At 52.0% G+C, this 14,262-nt stretch overlaps 2 protein-coding genes across 3 annotated transcripts; one reads left to right on the plus strand and one right to left on the minus strand.

The window, feature by feature from the left end:
• Window positions 1–4,329: 4,329 nt before the first annotated feature.
• On the minus strand, window positions 4,330–8,959 carry Noc4l (nucleolar complex associated 4 homolog). Its single transcript, XM_076922368.1, has 15 exons — window positions 8,774–8,959; window positions 8,562–8,682; window positions 7,960–8,066; window positions 7,313–7,420; window positions 6,896–7,045; window positions 6,696–6,795; window positions 6,529–6,563; window positions 6,191–6,241; window positions 5,993–6,104; window positions 5,735–5,795; window positions 5,500–5,610; window positions 5,230–5,390; window positions 5,031–5,113; window positions 4,708–4,821; window positions 4,330–4,626 (listed from the first exon to the last, which is right to left on the minus strand). The coding sequence occupies exons 1-15, from the start codon at window positions 8,888–8,890 to the stop codon at window positions 4,507–4,509; spliced, it is 1,551 nt and encodes a 516-aa protein (XP_076778483.1). The 5' UTR covers window positions 8,891–8,959; the 3' UTR covers window positions 4,330–4,506.
• A 34-nt stretch (window positions 8,960–8,993) lies between these two features.
• Window positions 8,994–13,255, plus strand: Ddx51 (DEAD-box helicase 51). 2 transcript variants are annotated; one of them, XM_076922366.1, is made up of 15 exons: window positions 8,994–9,331; window positions 9,424–9,560; window positions 10,047–10,197; window positions 10,460–10,605; window positions 10,686–10,757; window positions 10,977–11,083; window positions 11,234–11,342; window positions 11,430–11,575; window positions 11,706–11,898; window positions 11,989–12,104; window positions 12,177–12,293; window positions 12,463–12,564; window positions 12,727–12,790; window positions 12,891–13,025; window positions 13,218–13,255. In XM_076922366.1, exons 1-15 carry the CDS (start codon window positions 9,028–9,030, stop codon window positions 13,242–13,244), a joined length of 1,926 nt encoding a protein of 641 aa, XP_076778481.1. In that variant the 5' UTR covers window positions 8,994–9,027; the 3' UTR covers window positions 13,245–13,255. The 2 variants fall into 2 exon arrangements, with proteins under 2 accessions (XP_076778481.1, XP_076778482.1); XM_076922367.1 differs by having other exon boundaries at window positions 10,565–10,605.
• The last annotated feature ends 1,007 nt before the right edge of the window (window positions 13,256–14,262 follow it).

Here is a 14,262-nt window from a genome sequence, read left to right on the forward strand (position 1 = left end):
CCACAGTTGAGAAGAGACTGGAATCCCCCTCCCCCTACCTTATTATTAATTACATCCTGACTACAGTTTCCCCTCCCTCCTCCCAGTACCCACTCCCACATCCACTCTTCTTCCACTTCCATTCAGACAAGGATAGGCCTCCCTGGGATATCAACCAAACATGGCATATCAAGTTGCAATAAGTCTAGGCACCTCCTCATATTATAGCTGGTCAAGGTGATCCACTAGGAGGAAAAGGGTCTTCAAAGCAGGCAGAAGAATGAGAGTTGTGTAGCTTGGTCTTCTTTTCCACAAGAAGACCAAGCTACACAACTGCGACATATATGCAGAGGGCCTAGGTCAGTCCTATGCAGTCTCTGTGAGCACAGGTTAGTTGATTCTGTGAGTTTCCTTATGGTGTCTGTGCCGCCTGTGGCACCTACAATCCTTCCTCTCCCTTTCCTGCAGAGTTCACCAAGCTCCATCTGACGTTTGGCTATGGGTCTCTGCACCTGCCTCCATCAGTTACTGGTGAAGTCTCTTTGACGATGATTAAGCTAGGCTTCTATGACACTAGCAGAATATCATTAGGAATTAGGAATCATTTATTGACTTTTTTTTTTTTTTAATCACAGTCCTGTTTGGTTCTATCCTAGATTTCTGGACTATCCAGCCTCTGATTCATGGCCCTCCAGGCAGTGTCAGGGATAGGGTTCCTCTCCTGGCATGGGTCTCAAACTGGACTAGTCATTGGTTGGCCACTTCCCCAATTTCTACACGACCTTTACCATAGCACATCTTGTAGGCAGGACAAATTGTAGGGCAAAGGTTTTAAGGCTGAATTGGTGTCCCAAACCTTCTCTGGTTACAGGAGATGGCCGGTTCAGGCTCCCAGTCACCCCTTACTAGGACTTTTAGCTAGGGTCATCCTTGTAGATTCCTGGGAGTTTCCATTGCATTAGGTTTTTACCTTGCTTCCAAAATGAGCCCCCATCCCAGTTGTCTCCCTCAGTACTCTTTCCCTCTGTCTCCTCCCCCACACATGATCCCTCCTTTTCCTATCCCTACCTGTCCCCAGTCTACCCACAATATCTATTCTCTTTCCCCTTCCTAGGGGGATTCATAAATTATTGCCATCCCCCACGCCCTTTGAGCCCTCGTTTTTTAGCCTTTCTGGGACGGTCCTTTACAGCTAATATCCGTGAATACATACATGTTTGTCTTTCTGGGTCTGGGTTACTTCACTCAGGATGAACTGTTTCTAATTCCATCCATTTGCCCTGAAAATTTCATGATGCTATTCTTTTAAAGATTTGCTTATTTTATTTATATGAGTAAAGTACATTATAGCTATCTTCAGACACATCAGAAGAGGGCATCGGATCCCATCACAGATGGTTGTGAGCCCTCATGTGGTTGCTGGGAATTGAACTCAGGACCTCTGGAAGAGCAGTCAGTGCTCTTCACTGCTGAGCCATCCCTCCAGCCCAATTTTTCTAAACAGCTGAGCAATACTGCATTGTGTAGATGGACCGTATTTTCTTTATCCATTCTTCAGTTGAGAGACATCTAGGTTGTTTCCAGTTTCTAGCTACTATGAATAAAGCTGCTGACCATAGTTGAACAAGTGTTTTTAGAGACGGGGTTTGTTTCTCCGCATACCCCTTAAAACTCACTGTGTAGACCAGGCTGGCCTCAGACTCACAAAGATCAGCCTGTCTCTGCCTCCCACCTTCCAAGTACTGGAATTAAAGGTGTGTGCCACCTGTCAAGACTGGATATTTTAAAAGACAACTTTTAACATGTTTGAGTTTGTAAGGCTGTGGGACTTTTTAAGTTGGCAGAGTGTCTTATGATAACTTTATTACTGTGTAGTCCTGGGGATTAAACAGGAAAGGAAAGGCTGTGATTAACAGTCATGCATTTGTGTGTCAAGTGGACAAGAAGTCAGTTCTGGCTAGTTTTGTGTCAACTTGACATAAGCTAGAGTCATCAGAGAGGAGGGCACCTCAATTGGGAAAATGCATTCATAAGATTAGGCTGTAGGCAAGCCTGTAGGGCATATTCTTTATTATTGATTGGTGAGAGAGGGCTTAGCTCATTGTGGGGGGGTCACCTCTGAGCTGGTGGAAAGATAGCAGGTTAAGCCAGAGCGGTGGTCTCACATACCTTTAATCCCAGCACTTGGGAGGCAAGTGGATCTTTGTGAGTTCAAAGCCAGCCTGGTCTACGGAGTGAGTTCCAAGACAGCCAGGGTTACTTTCTTGGCCTCTACTGTTAGCTCCTGCCCTGTTTGAGTTGCTGTCCTGACATCCTTTGATGAAGAGTTATATGGAAGTGTAAATCAAATAAACCCTTTCCTCCCCAAGTTGTTTTGGTCATAGTAATAGTAAATCTAAGACCAACCCTTACCACCAGTGCTATGCAGGTGATGCTGGGGCCAGTGTCATTTAAAGCCAGAACCCCTCCTCTTGCCTCCTGCAGTTGACTCTCCAGCCAAACCTGACTGAATACTAAAAGGGATGTCTCCAATTCATGCTGATGCCTGGTGTACTGGTGGCATCTGCATGGGCACCAAGTTTGAATGGGTAGCAGTAGCAATAATACGAACGGACACAAACATCATGTGACTGAAAAGAGCAGAAGTAGCCACTAGACTTTAAGAACCATGTGGATAGCAACACAGGAATCTTGGTCATCGACAAGCTATGCTGACAGTTGGACAGTATTCAGAGGCATGACTTTATGATGGCCCTGTGGTAAAAGGAAAAGCTGTCAGGGCAGCCACTGTTGGGACAAGAGACGCTTAAGGAAATATAGAGAACTGGAGCCCCCAGTGGCTTATGTAGTCTCCCACCTTCTAAGACCCCCAGGGATTTGGGAAACTTGATATACCTTTACGAAGGCCAGGGCCACATTCTCCCCTCCCCCACCAAGATACATCAAGCAGCAGCTTGCTGGAATCATATAATGTTGGCCACAGGAGCCAGCATGGGATGGAAAATACTAAATGCTGGCATTCCAGTAAAATCGTCAACATTCTGCATGCCATGCAGTTCTGTGAGGCTGTGTATGGATGCTCTGACAGGATGCACATATAAGCTAACCTGCCTGTTAAGGGACTGTGAAATATCTATGTCCCCTGCCGGTCAATGAGTAGTCTATGTTCTCGCTTGTGTAGACACCATAGGCTTTGCTCAGGCCTTATCCCTGTAAACAAGTAACGTGTGAAGTTGCCATAAACAGCCTACCCCACCTCAGTGTTAAGCATGATACTGGGTGAACAGGGCCCTCACATACAAGTGTTATCACTGACACAGGGCAGCTGCCTTCCAGGAGTCTCCTCTGCCTCATGCCAAGGCAGCTTGCTTGCCCCAAGCCTTTCATCTTACATGACCCACAAAAGCTTGGTCCTCAGGAAGTTCTGGGCTTCCAGGGTCCTCTTACTGATCTCAGACATCTTAGCCTCCTAGCCCAGCCCTACCTGCAGGGTACCCCCAAGGCCACATTCCAACTGAGCTTGAAAAGCAGTGCAACTTAGGGAAATGATGAGGGGCAGATGTGGCCAGCAGAAATGTCAGCCTGGCCAGAGGAGAGCAGTACAGCTAGGGGGATGTGACATATGGAAGCCAGCTCTGTGTCCCCAAACTATGTAGGTGGCAGGCGTATCTACTTATCACTTTCTTACAAGCCATGCATAGTAGGGCCTATGGGCCAACACCTTGCAATGGATTCACTCAGAATCCAAACAGGCAAACTGGGAGGAGAAACTGGGCAGTATACCTAACCATCTGCCTGCATTCCCACAACTCTAAGACATCCCTCTCTGAAAACAAACCTGAGGTGAAACCGAGGATCCTTGACCTCAGTGGAAACCAGGCTGCCTGTGGTAAAGAGTGGCAGAAAAGCTATGAACTCCCAGCAGCCCACAGGATGAGGTGTCTGTGTCCCCAGGACTCCACTTGGCTAACTTACCTCATCTGAATCTAAAGTTAAGTGTAGCTGGACATAGGGTGCCCCATTAACAGAGAGAGCTCCTGTGTCACCTCTGTCCTGCCCTGCAGGCTACAGGAAAGGCAGAGGACTCTGGCAGTCCCTCCCTGCCTAGCAGATCTCAGCAATGCCCAAGACCCAACTGGCCAGATATGTTCTCTTTAAAAAATGTTTTTATTCTAGCCAGGCAGTGATGATGGACACCTTTAATCCCAGCACTCAGGAGGCAGAGGCAGTCAGATAACTGATTGGGTTCAAAGCTAGCCTGGTCTACAGAGTTCCAGGACAGCCAAAGCTACATAGAGAAACACTGAAAAAACAAAAACAAACCCAAACCAAATCAAACCACACCAAAAAACCAAAACCAAAACAACCCATTTATTTGAACCTAGGCATTGTGGTGCACCCTTGTAACCCCAGTACTGGGGAGGCTTAGGTAGGAGTACCACAAGAAACAGGCCAGCCTCACATAGTGAGATCCTGTCTCAGACATACACATAAAAAAAACAATTCTTAGGAGAAGTGACAGCCAGGTCAGCTGAGGTGGAAGAACTGGGCACAGAGGTCGTCCTGTCGACCCAAGAGGCCTTTAGCGGGGATGAACTCCAGAGGTACCGACTCGGGCATCTTCTTCTTCAGGTCCTGCTCAAAGATCTGCAAAGGACAACGGTGGTCCTGGACTGGATGCAGTGGTCCCTATGGCATGTACCCAACAGCCCTGTGCACAACACTCACCTCATATGCAGTAAGTTCCAGGAGTGGTGCGATGCTGACCTCAGGGACAGACAGCACCTGGTTGATGACACTGGCAGCTCTGGACACCTCAGGGTGGTAGTGCTGCTGGAGGGTCTGGGAGGAGCACACAGTGGTGTTAACAGGGACCATGTGACACACTGGCAGGACCTCAGGGTGGAGCTTGAAGCCCTGAGCCAGTGTGAGGTGACTGAGGTCCTTGGTACAGCCTGGCATGGTGCCCTGTGTGACATCCCTGGGGGTAGCTGTAGACACGTCAGTGGAGATTCCAATGCCTTCCCGAATCTGGACAGGCGGCGACTCACCTGCAGTTCCCACAGGCAGCTCTCCAAGGCATGGCTCTTGGCTGGGTCCTTCTCCACTGGGTCATATGGATCAGCTGCTAGCTCTAGAAACAGATCGAGGCTCCTGCCATTTCCACTCGCCACCCGGCCATCTGGGCCATAGGAGGCAGGAAGGACTCCTGCCAGGGCGTGCCCCAGACCCAGCTGCTGCTGTGCTCACCAGGGCCCTGTGGGCGGTGCACCATAACTCGGCAGGCAGGGTGTCGGCGCAGCAGGTTGCAGATTAAGGGCAGGACCATAAGCAGAGCCTCAGGAGGTGCTGTTAGCGCCAGCCGGGCCAGGCGTTTGGCAAAGGCAGCCACCAGGTAGGCAGGGAGGTGGCTGGGAGTGCAATAGGTGTGAGGAGATAGGTCCCCAACATCCTTCCTCCTCCTCCCCAAACAGGGCTGCAGCCCCACAGATGACAGAGCTGGATAACCCCCACACTCACGAGGATGAAAGGAAGAGGTCAGCCAAGTGAAAGAAACGGGCTCGGTACTTGACGTGAAAGATGGATGGATCCAGGAGACCGTAGAGCTTTTGGTAGAAGTCAGGGTACTCCCTGAGGGAGAGACCAGAGAGGATCCATGAGGTGAGCTGGTTAAAGGGACAGAACCCCAGGTGAGCAAGAGGCAGGCACACAGAGAGAAGCCAGAGAGATCAATGCAGTCCTGTCTGACACTCACAGGTTATGCTTATGGATGAGGATGAAAAGCCCATTCAAGGCCAGGAGGCTGATGGCACCACCTGCAGAAACACAGGAAGACATGAGGCCACACCTTGCTCACCCTGAGCCTGGGCAAGGGAGGGATGCCTATAGTTACAGATGGCCGGCTATAGTGTGAGTACTGAGGCCACATGCAAGAAGGGCTTGGAGCTTAGCTCCAGTCTGCCACACTCTGGAGCTGTAGCTCGGCCCTTGCCTGGGTGGAAGTCCCACTTACCCACATCACAAGCACTTGTGAGGAAGTCAATCATGAGTGTAGGTTGAGCCAGGTGGGGCAGGATGGAGTCATGCATGGCCACCAGCACCTTTTTGTACAGGCTAAGGGGCAGCTGCAGAGATTGTTAGTCAGGGAAGTGATTTCCCTTGTCCCCACTTCCCACACCAAAACCAGGCACTTCCACCCACCAGACTCTACCTTGTGCTTGAGGAAACCAAGCCACATGTCCTGGAAAGCTTTCCTGTGCTCCTGCAATGGGACCAGGCGGTACATGAATCCGGACACACCCAGCCCCTCCTCAACAACACTGACCCACCCGGCCCTTTTACCCTGTCAGCCTATGGCAGTCTGCAATGCCATATCTCAGCGCGAGGAGAGATAAGGCCCAGAGAGGTTAGAGACTCAGGTCTGAGCCGGTCATAGTGACACATAAAAGAAGCATTGCTTAAGACGGGAGAGTGCCTGTGTTGTCTGTAATCTACCCAGAGAGAGAAGCCTACGCAAAAGGAAGGTCCTCCAGTCTGAAAGCATCTCACCTTCAAGTGAACCACCTTCCACTTGTTTGAAGTCTCTGTAATTACAGCAAAGAGAGGTCACCAACTTGTAAGACAGTGGCTAGTCAGACTTACAGACCGGGACTCTGTTCAGCTGCCCACCTACTAGGGGGTGGGTTCCTGTGGGCCTTAACGTGCCCAGAACTCACGTGCATGCTTCACATAGAAGTTGGTGAGTTCACACTCTTGGAGGGGTAAGTTCACAGCAGACAGCAATGTGAAGGCATTGTTCCAGAAGGTGAGTGACACCTGTAGGAAGCCTGAACTAAGCATCTGGCCAGGCTGCTACCACCTACCTGCCTCCCTGAGGTGCTAGGACACAGGGTGGTGATAAGACCCAGCTGTTTACCTCACGTTGCTGGCTGGTGACCCGGGCCATGATGCTAGTGGCCATCTGCATTGTGTGGTACCGGATGTCATCATATTCCAAGTATTCACAGAACTGAGAGATAAGCAGGCTGTGGTCATCCTCTGGTGTGAGCAGGCCTCCTACCACTGCCTGGGGACAGAGATAGGGCGAATGACTTTGTCCCATAAAGTGGTCCAAGCATGGCTAAGAGTACTGCAAGCCCCATACCACCAAGTTGTCTGCTATTTCCTCTCCAACTGATGAGACACTCAAAGACCAGTGAGCAGGGAGCCTTGCTCAGCTCCCAGATCAAGGCAAGTCAGAAATAATCCCCCAGCCGTCTGTTCAGTCTGCTGGCTCATGGGACAGCCTTAGGTTGGGGCCACCACAGTCTTCCAGGTCCCACTAAGGCCTTACCCTGAGGAGTGCTCGAGGGAAGAGGTACTGGTTTTCCCACTGGGGTTTCTCCAGGGGTTTCGCTCCTTCTAGCTGCACGAACTTCATCAGCGTCTTGAGGGCTACTTCCTGGGATGCAGAGAAGAGCGACCATGAAGCCTCCACCCTCCAGGAAGGCCCCCAAAGCTCATCTAGCCTCAGGGAAAATCTCTCACAGCCAAGCTTAGACCCGGGCCAAGAAGCAGCAGAGAAAGGAGACCAGACCCAAGCTTATCTTGCTTCGTGTTACATGTTTGTGACGATGGTGACCTGCTCTTGCTAACTTGGGACAGAACTTGTAACAGAACTTGGCCTAAGGCATGCACACAAGCTATACACAAGTTAGGGCTGCAGGGGAGGCCACCTAACTGTTACCTTGTCCCCAAGTTTTGGAGATGCGTCAGCAAATGTGACAATGTACAAAGCAGATATGCTACCCAGAACTAGGGTTACAGACTCCACGTCTTCAGGGGACACAGTGAAAAAGCACATAGAAGACAAAGAACAGTGATAAAGATGTCTTGGTTAAAAGTCTCTCAGACAAGTGAGGGAAGAGATGCTTGCATCAAAGCCCCTACTCCTGCTTTAGAGATGAAGAGAGAAGCTGGGCCAAGGACTTGAAGACTCACCTTGACCTGGAAGGAGGGATGGGTCAGGAGCTCCTCCAGGCGATTACAGCAGCTGTGGTAACGGTGTCTCATCCACACCTTGTATTTGTATGTGGCTTCCTGGGAACCTGGGGACAGAGTTAGCGCTAACTCGCACTGATGTTTATGTATGCCAAGCCAGACTAAGGTCCCAAACCCAGCCCCATCTTCCCACTGTCTCTCATCGTGACAGTTGTGAACCTGATCCCAGGCCAGGGCTTGGAAAAGACAGTTTCTGAGCCCTGCAAACTGGGAGCGGGTATTGAAACGCAGTTCCTCTCACTTTGCCTCAGGACCTGGATCTCCCAAACACTAGGGCAGTGACAGTATCAAACTTTGTAAATGGAGCAAATTTCCACCAGTAAAAAAAGAAAGAAAAAAAAAACCCGGCTACGTGTACGAATTCACTTAGTCCTAGCAAATACACGGATCTCACTTCCTGAGCCACAGTGAGTTGACTGCGTCCTCCTACCAGACCGCAACGTCTATGACAGGGCCCTGGCTCGGGGTTGTTCCTCCAATGTTGACAAGGCGTCCCACCAGAACTGCCTGGCGGAGAGTCCCGCGCCTTCCAGGTCACTCACCAGCAAGGGCCGTGTCTTCGCATGGCAGCGAGCCCACGAACAGCTCTTCCCGCTCCAGCAAGGTACCGAAGAGTCGGCTGCACGTTCGCACTCCTTCCTTAATTTCCTCGAGGTCCTCGGACTGAGACGGGAGGCCCGACAAGGTGAAGCTCGGCCCCGTCGTGACTCCCACTTGCTGCCCCAGGTCCGCCCCCGCCGCCCACGCGGCTCACCTGAAGCACAGCCAAGATGTCGAACACCGCGTTGGCCTGGCCACGACTCTTCAGCACCGCCTCCAGTAGCCGGCCGAGCTCTTTCCTGGAGCCCGCCGAAGCCGGGTGCCGCTCCATGCCGCCGCTAGCTGCCCCCGAGAACACACGTCGGTGCCGAGTGTGGTCGCACGCGTGACGTCACCGGCGCCTCTAGGTCGCGGACCCGGTGTACGTCATCAAAGAGTGCCGAAGAGGAACCGAGGCGTGCGGTAGTTATGGCGCTGTTCCACATAGCGCGGTACGCGGGCCCGGAGGCTGCGGGGCTGGGGGATACGGAGGCAGAGGCGGGCAGCCGGGCTCGAGTGCTGCTCGAGCGACTGCAGAACCGAGCCCGTGAGCGTCAGCAGCGGGAACCGGAGGTCGAGTCCACGGGGACGTCCGCGGAAGCCGCAGGCAGGCGGCGACGGCGGCCCCGACGGCGGCGTGGAGTGAGCGGCTCGGTGGCTCAGAACCCGGAGGCTCCTAGGGCAAAGCGGCAGAAAACGGAAGACCAGAAGGCGGAAAACGACGTGGACGCAGGTGGGCCGTGAGTCCGCCATGTGGACAGGGCACGGAGGCTTCCTGCGTGCGCCGCGGGGTTGACGTCGTCTACCTTGTGCTGTGTTGCTCAGGGAGAGGTGAGGAGGCTCCGGGGGAGCTCAGTGCCGGCGCAGAGGACCCAGGTGCGAGCCCTCAGGAGGATGTCCAGAGACCTGCGGCTCCAGGCCGGGTGCTGGGGGACTTTACAAGAAGGAAGAAGACACCGAAGGTGAGTGAGCCTGTCTGCGGTTCTTTTAGTCCTCCTGGGACTCTTCAGTCTTAGCGGGGAGGTTTTTGGCTTGCTTTTTTTTTTTTTTTTTTTTGGTTCGCCATCACGTGGCCTTAATTACAGAAAGCGGGAGGCTTATAGATTATAAAGTTCCGTTGGGTATGCATGGACGCTCTTAAAACTGAAATCCAGAGACAGGTAAGAACTATTGGGATAAGCCCCGTGGTGTGCCTGTCTGCCTCCATTGAAAGCAATGTTTGGTGCATGGAGACAATTGCTGGGTTGGTAGGCTTATAGGCAAAGTACTTCATGCAGGGTAGAGTGTCTGCTGGTCCAGGTGTCTTGACCAAAGGCTGCAAGAGTGGGTGGCGGTGAAGGGGTTGAAGAAAGACTGGTTAGGGTCTCTTCTGTTGTTCCTGGTTACTAATGACTCCACAAGCCTGAAGCTTTTTGCTGAACTCTTCCCCCCCCCCCCCTTGCTTTCAGGTCCAGCCTTTCCTGCCAACATGGTTGGCTAAGCCAAGCTGTGTCAAGAAGAGTGTCACTGAGGATCTTACTCCTATTGAAGACATCCCCGAGGTTCACCCTGACTTGCAGAAGCAGTTGAGGGCTAATGGCATCTCTTCCTACTTTCCAGGTGCTTCGGCCCTGGGCAAATGATGGGGTGGACTCCTGGAGGCAGCCTTCCCTGGGCTGTTAGAGCTGAAGTGTCAGGGTTGTGGCTTAAGGGTCTCTACTGCACATGAGATCAGCGAGCTTCTGTATTCTTGGGTTCAGGTCCTTGACGATTACCTGAGGCCTTATCCAGTCCTGGTGACATCTTTATCCAGGAGAATTCCCGAGTGAAGTGGTATATCATGGCATATACTTGACAGGTTTCTTTCCATCCTTCCTTCCAGTCCAGGCAGCTGTGATTCCCGCCCTCCTCGAGAGTGCTGACAATGGGTTTCTCGTAGGCAGAGGTGGCTACCAACCTAGTGACCTTTGCATTTCTGCCCCAACAGGCAGTGGGAAAACACTGGCCTTTGTCATCCCCGTGGTACAAGTGAGTATGTGGGCACAAATTTCCAGCCGGAGCACAACAGCGAGGGTCCCGGTGGCACAGATGGTCTCTTGTCTCTGCAGGCCCTGTTGCATCGAGTGGTCTGCCACATTCGTGCACTGGTTGTGCTTCCCACTAAGGAGCTGGCCCAACAGGTGTGTCAGCTCTACATCCAGAAGTCTGTGTCCCAGCTAGAGTTGCCCTGTTTGTATATGCTACTTACCTCCTCACCACCTGTCTATCACTCAGGGGTCTTTGCTGTGGCGGGGTCCTTTTGTGTCCCAGCTAGAGTTGCCCTGTTTGTATATGCTACTTACCGCCTCACCACCTGTCTATCACTCAAGGGTCTTTGCTGTGGCGGGGTCCTTTTGCAGGTGAGCAAAGTATTCAACATCTACACAGACACCACACCTCTGCGGGTTGCCTTGGTGACTGGACAGAAGTCACTGGCCAAGGAGCAGGAGAGCCTTGTCCAGAAGACGTAGGTGTGCCAGGTGGTGGGCCCTTCAGGACATCCTTCCTCAGCCCAGCTGGTGTCCTTTGGTTGGGGTGCTCTTAGTGCTGTAATGTGAGCTTTGAGTTAGATGGCCCTGGGAGGCACTTCCTTTCTCTGAGTCTCTATGGTCTGTAGAGCAGATGGCTTCCATTGCCTGGCTGACATTGTGGTGGCCACGCCTGGCCGCCTGGTGGACCACATTGACCAGACCCCAGGATTCAGCCTTCAGCAGCTCCGCTTCCTGGTAGGCCACCTTCTGGACATCTGGGCTTCTAGCTGGGGTGATCTCAGCAGGGAGTCTTCATTTGGCCCTTGCCCCTGTCTCCTGTAGATCATCGATGAGGCTGACCGGATGATAGACAGCATGCACCAGTCCTGGCTGCCACGAGTGGTGGCAGCAGCCTTCCACAGTGAAGACCCCACAGGCTCCTGTGCCCTGCTCGAGAGGACACAGCCCCAGGCTGTGACTGCTGCCAGGTATCCTGCCTTGCATGAGGGCTGCCTCCTTCATGTACTGCTCCCTTTCTTAGGTCTCTTGCTGGCCCTATAATAGGGATCAGGTTGGCCCAAGGAAGCCAGACCTGCTTACATGCCCTTCCTTTTCCAGCACCTGCGTTCCCCAGATGCCTCTCCAGAAGCTGCTGTTCTCAGCCACACTGACCCAGAACCCTGAAAAGCTACAGCGCCTTGGCCTCTACCAGCCGAGGCTTTTCTCCACAAGGCAGGGACAGCAAAGCCCTAAAGACACAGTTGAGATGGATGAAAACGTGGGGAAGTACACCTTCCCTGTGGGGCTCACGGTGAGCAACTAGGACATAGGTGCTGGTGTGGGACAGGTTGGTGCCCAGGTCCAGGGCTTCTGGCTAGTGCCTATTGTCCATTCCCCACAGCACTGTTATGTGCCCTGTAGACTCAGCTCGAAGCCACTCATCGTCTTACACCTGGTCCTTGGGATGAACTTCTCAAGGGCTCTTTGCTTCACTAACTCCCGAGAGAATTCCCACAGGTAAGGTGAACTAGGGTGGGTGTAGCCAATATACACTAGACCCTGGTACCACCTGGCCTCTTCTCTACCCAGGCTCTTCCTGTTAGCACAAGCTTTTGGGGGTGTGAGTGTGGCTGAATTCTCCTCCCGCTATGGGCCTGGCCAAAGGAAGAAAATCTTGAAGCAGTTTGAACAGGGAAAGATCCAGCTGTGAGTACCTGGAAAACAGACAGGACCTACTATATAGAGTTGGGGTGTTATCGGGCCCCTCTAGTTTCTGGGCAGCTGATTTCCAAGAGAGACTTAGGACTAACCGTGGCAGGGTAGACAGGGGTGGATGTTTGTCTGGGCCTCAGCCCCACTGCCTGTGTCTCATCAGCCTCATCAGCACAGATGCTACCGCTCGAGGCATTGATGTGCACGGTGTGGAGTTGGTGATCAACTATGACGCCCCACAGTACCTGAGGACCTATGTGCACAGGTAAGGGGTGGTTGGTACTGACCATTGGTAGGCCACATTATGAATTCTTGGTCATCACCCTTCATGATGGTTATGTGTAGTGTGGCCAAGAGAGAGAGGCGCTGTCTTGTCAGGTCTCTGGGCTGGGAGCCACTGTCCAAAAACACTCATGCTTGGTTTCAGGGTGGGGAGAACAGCCCGAGCTGGGAAAACTGGACAGGCCTTCACACTCCTCTTGAAAGTGCAGGTAAGACCAATTAGTTCTCAGCAGATGTCATGGGCAGATCCAAGCTGCTACAGATGCTGCCCTGATCCAGACTCCTTCCCATGAAACTCCTCCCTTCCAGGAAAGGAAGTTCCTTCACATGGTGTCAGAAGCTGGGGTGCCTGAGCTGGCACGCCATGAGATACCCAGGAAGCTTTTGCAGCCACTAGCTGCTCGTTACGAGACAGCCTTGTCTCAGCTGGAGAAAACTGTCAAGGTGAGGGCTTCTACAAGTTCAGCCTGTGTCCTAGTAATGCATCCCACATGGGAAGGGAGGCAGGCAGGAAGCAGCCTCAGGCCGTGGGAGATGCCACCTTTACCATGGTGTCTGTTGTCTTGCAGTTGGAGGGCAGGGGCTGCAGCTAGCAGGAAGGATCAGAATGATGCAAAGGTCCCTTTTCTTCCACAGGAGGAACAAAAGCTGAAGGCAGCCTAGATGGGAACAGACTGATGGAGGGAACATCCTGCCGACATGAGTGTTTCATGTGAACAGAAGATAAGTTTCCTTGGGGTTCCAATGGAAACAATCCCTCTCCCCAACTCCATGGGCAGGAGCCACGAGTAATGGCTCTTGGGTTGCACTGCTGGTGTCCAGTTGATCTTTGGAAATAAGCTCAGGGTGAAGCTGAAGGATGCCTTCAGGAGTGTGACCAAAAACTATGGTGACTGCAGATTAAAGTGTTTATACGTTAGCATCTCGTGTCTACAGAGAAGCTATGGTGAGCCTGTTCCAGGCAAGTCATTAGAGCCCAAGAATATTTTGGCATCAGCCTTGAAAATATTTCCTTGGCTACTAGACTTTAAGATCATACTTTATAATTAGCCACCACCCATATAAGTTCTTAAATGATGGGAGAGTCCTTCCCTGAGCATAGTCAAGGAGACTTAGCACTTACCTGTGCTTATAAGGCCTGTATTTGAAAAGTCTATGTATCAAAAAAGATAAACTATTTTCATTTGGATTCAGAAAAAAATAAATGGATCACTTGACCACATACAATTTCCCTGATAGCTTCAACACAGCCACTTAGCTACTCATCTAACTCAGGACACCTAGGCTATCCCAAGAGAACAGCGCAGGCCACAGGTGCTATCTTCAGGCCCTTGGTGGCTCTAGGAAGTTGGATAAGGGGAAGCCTCTCACAACTTTGCCCCAGTCCTCCCCCCTTTTAAATTTCACATATATGAGTGTTTACCCGCATGTATGTCTGTACAACATGTGTGCCTAGTGCCCAAGGAGGCTAGAAGTGTTTGTTGGATTCCCTAGTACTGGAACTACAAGCAGTTAGTTGTAAGCTGGATCCTCTACAGGAGTTGTAACCACTGAGCCATCTCTGTGCCCTTATTCAAGCCCTTTTTAAATGTGGAGCTACCACAGCCCTGGCTTCCCTCGCTGCTGCCTCCTCCCTGTGACCATTCAGAACCTGCGCTACCCCTAGACCCAAGCTCACATC

The sequence above is a fragment of the Arvicanthis niloticus genome, chromosome 24, assembly GCF_011762505.2.
Source record: "Arvicanthis niloticus isolate mArvNil1 chromosome 24, mArvNil1.pat.X, whole genome shotgun sequence".
NCBI lineage: Eukaryota > Metazoa > Chordata > Mammalia > Rodentia > Muridae > Arvicanthis > Arvicanthis niloticus.